The sequence below is a fragment of the Squalius cephalus genome (assembly GCF_949319135.1).
Source record: "Squalius cephalus genome assembly, chromosome: 19".
Taxonomy (NCBI): domain Eukaryota; kingdom Metazoa; phylum Chordata; class Actinopteri; order Cypriniformes; family Leuciscidae; genus Squalius; species Squalius cephalus.
The window spans coordinates 36,229,114-36,237,610 of NC_137140.1; the positions used below are offsets into that span (position 1 = coordinate 36,229,114).

The window sequence follows — 8,497 nt, forward strand, 5'->3', positions numbered from 1 at the left end:
TCATGCATCGGGTCAGAGGTCGCTCATGCGTCGGGTCAGAGGTCACTCGTCATGCGTCGGGTCAGAGGTCAGTCGTCATGCATCGGGTCAGAGGTCGCTCATGCGTCGGGTCAGCGGTCACTCGTCATGCATTGGGTCAGAGGTCACTCGTCATGCGTCGGGTCAGAGGTCACTCGTCATGCGTCGGGTCAGAGGTCACTCATGCGTCGGGTCAGAGGTCGCTCATGCGTCGGGTCAGCGGTCACTCGTCATGCATCGGGTCAGAGGTCACTCGTCATGCGTCGGGTCAGAGGTCACTCATGCATCGGGTCAGTCGTCATGCGTCGGGTTAGAGGTTATGCGTCGGGTCAGAGGTCACTCATGCGTCGGGTCAGAGGTCGCTCATGCGTCGGGTCAGCGGTCCTTCGTCATGCATCGGGTCAGAGGTCATGCATCAGGTCAGTCGTCATGCGTCGGGTTAGAGGTTATGCGTCGGGTCAGAGGTCACTTGTCATATGTAGGGTCAGAGGTCACTCATGCGTCGGGTCAGAGGTCGCTCATGCATCGGGTCAGTCGTCATGCGTCGGGTCAGAGGTCACTTGTCATATGTAGGGTCAGAGGTCACTCATGCGTCGGGTCAGAGGTCGCTCATGTGTCGAGTCAGCAGTCACTCGTCATGCGTCGGGTCAGAGGTCACTCATCATGCGTCAGGTCAGAGGTCACTCATGCATCGGGTCAGTCGTCATGCGTCGGGTCAGAGGTCACTTGTCATATGTAGGGTCAGAGGTCACTCGTCATGCATCGGGTCAGAGGTCATCGTCGGGTTAGAGGTCACTCTTTCAATGAACTAGACTCCTGTACGGCCGTTACTGGAAGCCAGTGATTAAAGTTTATAAAGTTATAAATATGGATATTTTTCTTGGCTTCAGATGGCTTGAGAGTCAATAATGGGATATTTTTCATTTTTGGGAGTAAACTATCCCTAAATAAACTATCCCATTTTTGGGACTAAGTCATTTCCCCTATGGAGAAAGTTAATGGGATTTTCCTGGATTTCATGCATTACAACTCACTGATACTTTCCGAATGCATTTGAATGGACAAAGACGCTCTTCAGGATTACATAGTGTAGCTGCAACCTATACCAGCCAGACCCTGGCCATTCGAAGTCCATGAAACCAAAACTGACCATTCCGATTTTATTTATGAAATACTGCAATATTAATTATAAATGATTTATAGATGCACAATAAGTTTAAAATCATGAGCCTCGTAATCTTCAAACAAAATAACTCTCTTCTCTGACTGGCACGAGGGCGGGGCTATGACCTGTCACTCACATGAGATCCACCAATAGCAAACCACAACCATCCAATCAATTGGGTTCCCTGTGTGTGTGTGTGTGTGTGTGTGTGTGTGTGTGTGTGTGTGTGGGTTTAAAATCCCCTATTCTATTAATAGTATTTGATTGATTGACCAAGAGATCATCAGAGGTTAATCGAAACTTCATCTGACAGCTGATGTCAACAGCGACTAGTTAAATGCTGAACTAATGAAGAAGGAAGTTTGTTTACTGTAAACAGACAGAACTGACATGTACAGACCTCTAAGATAATCATCACCGAACTGATAAACAATGATGCGAATAATAACAGAGAGTGACTGGTAATACACACGAAGGGCATTGTTAAAGTTATTTCCTCGCCAGATAACCTTTCTGTGTCGTAAACCGAAGAAACATTCACGCTTACAAAACAACCTGAGGAGGAAAAACCTGCTTCAATGTCAATACGAGCCGCTCGCACAGTTCATAACTCATCTCATCTGTACAAACATGATAATAAAGTATATCACTCTGTAAGTCATCCGATTACTGAACAGAAGAATCGCCTGTACTCACCATACTGTATCTCACACAGGGTTTGTTACTGTCCAGGTTTAATATCGTTCACTTTCTGCGCTTGTTCAGCTGTGGCTGAAGTTCCCGATGCGCGTCCCCGAGCGCGTCCCCGATAGCCCCTCCCCCTTCATTCACTCTACTGTACGAGCGTTTACAGTCATACTATGACGAAGCGTTGCCTCGTGAATATTAATCACACACTGTGGCGCTCGGCTTCACTGATTGGCTAAGAGCCTGGCACTGGTGGGCGGGTGCTACTGAGATAGCCAATTAACTCTGTAGAAGAGGGTTGGCATAATTAATATTAATAACGTTTGGTGACTAGACGCTCCATGACGTTTATCAAAACGTCAGCGCGACCTAATTAATATTCATAAGCTGGACCTTCGCTATAGTAGTGTGTACAAAGAGGAATTTATGCTTTTTGTCCTTTAGCACAGACATTTACACAATCACACACACACACACACACACTCTCTCTCTCACACACACACTCCCACATATTCTCTCTCTCTCTCTCACACACACACTATTGTTAGTCACTGCAGAGAAGGCCTACTTAAGTTTTCCTGCATGTTCCTGTAAATCTAAGTGTATACAATTATAAATATACTATAACACTAATATGTGCATATATCTTACACTGCAAATACCGAAAACAAAACAAGGACTGCACCACTAACATTTTATTTATTTGTTAGTTTGTTACTTTTTAATGAATTTAATAGCTGAAATGAGGTTCAGTGGAGGATTCAGACATTCACATTCCCAATAGAAATGTCAGGATATTCCCAGGCCTTTTCCCTTGAATGTGAATCATTTTTCCATGTTTCCCACGTTCATAGAAAAGATTTACATTTAAGTCATTTAGCAGACGCTCTGATAGAGGGACGAGCAGAAAGATATTCGGCTGCCATTGATAACAGCTGTTGAATTATATAAAAAGCAACGAGAAAAGTACATAATTTAACCCTTAATAACCCTTAATAACCCTGAGCGTCTCTTCCAGCTGATCTCTTACATCGGATCTCAGGAAATGAGTGTCTCGGATATTTATGACCTGAGCTTTTCAGACACTCAAAAACTGGTCTAACAAGAACTTCTGATGAGCGGGAGATTCCAGGCGTTCCTGAGCTTCTGTAAACCTCCATCACACACACACACACACACATACACACACAGTCAAGCCAAAATTTATTCAGACACCTTCAACATTTCTCACATTATCACAGTTTATTCGCTATAGTTTAGAAAACGGTAATAAAATATGAGCAGAACTCAGAGTTATGAACTCAGTTGATATTTGACTGGTTTTGTCCGTCCTTCTGTTAGACTGTCTCACATGAATTATGTTGAATATCTGTCAGCTGTTAAATTTAACTACACAATTAGATAATACCAGTTTAGCTCAACCAATCACCAAGCAATGCTTCATTTTGTTCAGTCTGTGTGTAAAAAGAGCATTAGCAATTAAAGACAACACACTTCAGCAAAACATGATCAGCTCAAAGTGTCCCAATCATTTTTGGGCCCAAACTTTTATAAATGTCACTGGTAGTCTCTATATGAAGAATATTTGGGTGTAATATGTCACAGTTTACTTTATTTTGCTCTCCTCACTTACAGAAATGAACTATAGTGTCCTGATCACACTAGTGAAACAATATCAACAATATATCTGGTGTCTGAATGATGTTTGGTTGGCCTGTACGTGTATGCCAGGGTCTTTGAGCAGATCTCTGGGAGAAACTGGACCGGGAACGTCTCGCACATTTACACACGATCCGCTTTCCACCTGTGCAACAGCATGAGGACACACTGGCTTCTTCTTCTTCATCATCTTCATCATCTTCATCTTCATCACTGCAGCTCATGTCTGTCTCCAGCTTCAGTCTCTGGTAAACATGAGGAGACAGACTGAGGATCAGACAAAGGAATGTTCAGGAATGTCCTGACGTGGGCAACCAGAGCTATTGTTCATTGTTACTCCCACTGCAATTAGTCTCCCAGTTCCAACGGACATCAGCTATGTGTGTGTGTGTGTGTGTGTGAGTGTGTGTGTGTGAGTGTGAGCGTGAGTGTGTGCATGCTTGCGAGTGTGTGAGTGTGAGTGTGTGTGTGTGTGTGTTGGGAATAGAGGTATATTGTTATATCATGGATGCATACACCACCAGTCAAAACTTTTGGATCTGTAAGATTTTTTATATTTTTAAAAGTCATCAAGGCTGCATTTATTATGACCGCCGCTAGCGTAGCTAGCGAAAGCGGTCATATAGGGATTGTCAAAGTTTTTTTTTTTTTTTTTTTTTTCCCCGTCATCTACTGAATTTTTTCGTCAACGATACCAGGGACACCGAAACACCGGGGAACATGAAATTTGGTGGGCATGTAACCCCACTAGACTTTTACGGAAAAATTTCGTTTGGTCCCCGGGGGCCACTCTCCCCCCCCCCCCCCGCACTGGGCCCCCCCAAACCCAAAAAATGCAGTTTTTCCTAAATAACTACCTGAACCGTGGCACCGAGGATGAAGAAATTTTTATGGTATGTTGCTCTTAAGGGCCCACATCAACCTAGCCCATAATCACTCATTTGTGATTTGCGCCCCTCCCATATAAAATGAAAATGCAATATTATTCTGCTTTAATCGCCCCTATCTTCAGTTGAGATGTTCAGAACTGGTCCATATTTCATGTGTATGATTAACTTGACATCCTCTGGGGGTATGCTAAGTTTCGTAGAATTTCATCCATGGGGGGGTATAAAATAAATTCATTTATGTGCACATTTAGTGACTGTACACTCATCGGCCTGTAGATGGTGGTGTTGAGCGAAGGGTTGCTGGTTTAGGATGATACTGTCACACACACACACATGCAGGAATACAAACAAACGCAAGCATGCACACACACTGACATCCACACGCACAGACACACACACACAAATACACACGCGCACACACATGTACGCACGCATACATACACGCACAGACACACACACACATACACAAACACACACACATACACACACACACACAGACAGACATGCACATACTACTACTTTTTTTAGGTATCAGCCATATACCCGATTTACCAATACCCAATGTGTTATGCTTGGGCAGTATACTAATGAGGTGGGTGGGACATGTTTCATGCCATGTTAGATCACATCCTGAGAGTCTACGCTTTCAGAAAATATATAGTTTATATAGTTGAATCAGTTTTCTCTTCATGGTACAGACCAAAATGTATTATGTGTACACTTTCTTCACCTAAATCCATAAAATCCCATTAATTTCAATGGGACATTTACTTAAGTGTTCTACTAGGTACAGTGGGAATGAGTTTAATTTTGTTAACATTGTTTTTTTAAAACTCTGGGACCAGGGCTACAAGATAAAACCACTTTTTTGGGGAAAAAATGTTTTTTATTTCAGTAAAACACAACAAACCCATGCCAAAGTCAGATAACTGACTTTTACCATCAACAGGTACCTCAACCGTTTGGTAGAGGTTTGTAGAAATTGAATGGGAGGGTCCTTTGAAAAAAAAATCACAGATTTTTCATACTTAGTATGTATAAGTATATTTTTTGTGGAAAGCCAGTGCAGGCCTGAGCGGCGGTCATATTTTGTACCGCTATGCGGTACATCTAGTTTGATTAAAAATACAACAAAACAGTGATATTGTTCAATATTATGACGATTTAAAATAAATGATTTCTATTTCTATAAAATAAATGATTTCTACTGCGATTTCTATTTCAGATAAATGCTGTTCTTTTGAACTTTCTATTCATCAAAGAATCCTGAAATAAAAATGCAACTAATTGTTTTCAACACTGATAATAATCATAAATGTTTCTCGAGCATCAAATCCTCATATTAGAGTGATTTGTGAAGGATCATGTGACACTGAAGACTGGAGTAATGATGCTGAACATTCAGCTTTGATCACAGGAATAAATTACACTTTACTATATATTCACATAGAAAACAGATGATTCACATTATAATAATATTTCATAATCATGCACACAGATGCAGCCCCATGAAAATCTTTTGTCTCCAGTTTGAAATCCAGTGTGTAGTTTAATCTCTGTGTCTCGTGGAAGCTCATTCATCTGATGTTTGTCAAACACACTCGTGTTGCTGAAACACAGAAGCGCTGCTGGTTAGCTTTAGCACGGTTAGCTTTAGCACGGTTATATAAACAATCCGTACCACCGTTACTGTAACGTTCTGTCAGTCAGTGTGTGTAGTGCCAGATTTGTGGATTAATTAGCATTTTTTCAGAAACACTCAAGAGAGACTCGGGAAGGTTTGTTTTGCGTGAAATATTAATGTGAATGAGTTTGTTTTGCCATGTTGTCATGTGTAAACTTCAACAGCAATGCTAATCTAGCCTCTGTGTGACATCAGGTTCCTCTGATCAGAGAAGTGAGGCTCAGGATCGTCTCCACATCTGACCAGGCGTCTGGAGAACTGCGGAAACCCTGAAACTATGAGAACAATGTCAGATCGCAGAACAAGAGTCTGGTGTGGTCGTGATTGCTTGAGGCCCGGTCAGGGAAGATGATGATGATGATGATGAAGAAGGTTTGAGTTACCATGTGTTTGACTGCGGTGTCTTTCATCTGATGTGGAACATCTGTCCGAGAACATGTAATGATCACATATGAAAAGTGTCTGTCAAATGCATAAAAGTGAATGAAAACATGATACTGAATAATAACTGCATTCTTATAGAATACTGTGATGTTTTAGGCCGGCTAACAAAATTGGACGTTTTGTTGACGTTTCCATTAAAATCCAGTTTTTAATGTTGTTTATGTGTCTATGTGGTGTTTTTAATCTGCTTTAAGTCAAAGCATGTGTAAGTTCATAAGTCGACAGCATTGCTGAGTATTTCCTCCTTAAAACTGCAGTGAACCAAAGACAGTCTCAAAAACACGCTTTGAAATCGCTGGTGTTTCTGACGTCACAAACTACCTTGTAACCAATCAGATCAACGTGTGATTGTCAACCAGTGGATCTCTGAGCTGAGTGAGTGAGTGGAGGCGTGGCTCATTTGCATATTCATAGAACCGCGCATACTAAATGAGGCAAGGGTGTCGAGTTACATTCAAGATATTTGAATGTAAGAAAAAAAGTTTAAATATGTCATTTTGGTGATCGAAGATGAGTTTTAAGGGATAAAATGGTTGACTACAGGGGGACTTTAAGGTATAAAAAAGTTAAATATGAACCTTCTCTCAACATTCACAATGTCCAGTTTGTAAAACATTTTAAAAACGTTATGTGAGCATTAAGGAAACATGGGAACGTTACTTTTGAATGTTCTCTGAAACAAATAGTAACATTTAAAAATGTCACACGAACGTCAAACTGAAACATTTCAGAACAAACGGCTGGCATCATTTCTTCATCATTTCTTATTTAGTCTTTTGCGTTAGGAGAGATTGGAGTAAATGAGTAAATGTTACATTTTGGGTGAACTTATACTTTAATATAGTACTTTTAAAAATGAGGTGTTCAGGAACACAGTTATTAGTTTAGTCTGCAATGCCATCTGGTGGTCATCATTGAAACTAATCTGTGCGTTTGTGTTTTTAATTATTATTATTTATTTAATTTAAAAACATTTGGTGTAGCCAGTCAGTGTGTTGTGTGTCACAGTTATTGTTAATAATTATAATAATAATAAAACTCACTGTTTCTAGTGCACTTTTTGTTTTCTTTTTAATATTTTTATTGACTGCCACAAGAACTATTACATGGTTTTCTGTGCTTTTAAAACATCGCATCTTTTCAGTGAGCATTCATAAAGATGCATATTGTGTATATATAGTGTATATTTTTTTATAAAGAGTCGTGTAATGAGTTTACTGGTGTGGGAATGACGTAGGTTTTCAGTTGTTGCGTCACGCATGTGCGCGCACAGGCGGACACGCGCAGCGCGCCCCATGAGAGCGTGCGCGCGCTCATTCAGTGATGGATCAGATCAGCGCTGCGCGCGTCGCTTATAATCAGGATTTCACACACAAGGTAATAATTATTGATTAATTAATAAACCAACCGCTGCATGTTTGATTTTTTGATATTGATATTGATATTTCTGGCTGCTGTTTGACAGTCAGAATGTGTGTTGATGTGGCGTTCATTCATGTGCGTTGTTTTGTGATATTCATTTCATGTATGCGATGCTGAGACTTATTTGTCCCGCTGTTTGTTCATAATTAATATTTTCAAAGCAGGCATAACGCAACACATAATGGGTAAATAATTTTCCACTGTCAGTCGCACAGAGATTCTTACAATCTTGATAATATCATTTGATAATATCTGTAATAAAAGTGTCTTATCTGATGGTGTTTATAGTGTGTTATGATGTGATTATTGTAATTATAGTGTGTTATGATATGTGATTACAGTGTTATGTTATGTGATTATAGTTATCTGATACAGTGTCTTATTTGATTATGGTGATTAGTGTGTTATGAAATCTGATGGTGGAGATTATTTATGTGATATGATAATGGTGATTATAGAGTTGTATGATATGCGATTATGGTGATTATTGTGTATGATGTGATTATGATGTGTGATGATGCTGCGTAA

The 8,497-nt window shown here is 40.4% G+C and overlaps 1 protein-coding gene across 2 annotated transcripts in view; it reads left to right on the top strand.

Moving 5' to 3' along the window:
* Window positions 1-7,850: 7,850 nt before the first annotated feature.
* LOC307146619 (ras-related protein Rab-37) overlaps window positions 7,851-8,497 on the top strand; it is a 7,643-nt gene continuing 6,996 nt past the window's right edge. For both annotated transcript variants that reach the window (XM_079850804.1, XM_079850803.1), the window contains exon 1: window positions 7,851-7,924. In XM_079850804.1, coding sequence (XP_079706930.1) covers window positions 7,871-7,924 — 54 coding nt within the window. In that variant the 5' untranslated portion in view covers window positions 7,851-7,870. The remainder of the gene's footprint in view (window positions 7,925-8,497) is intronic.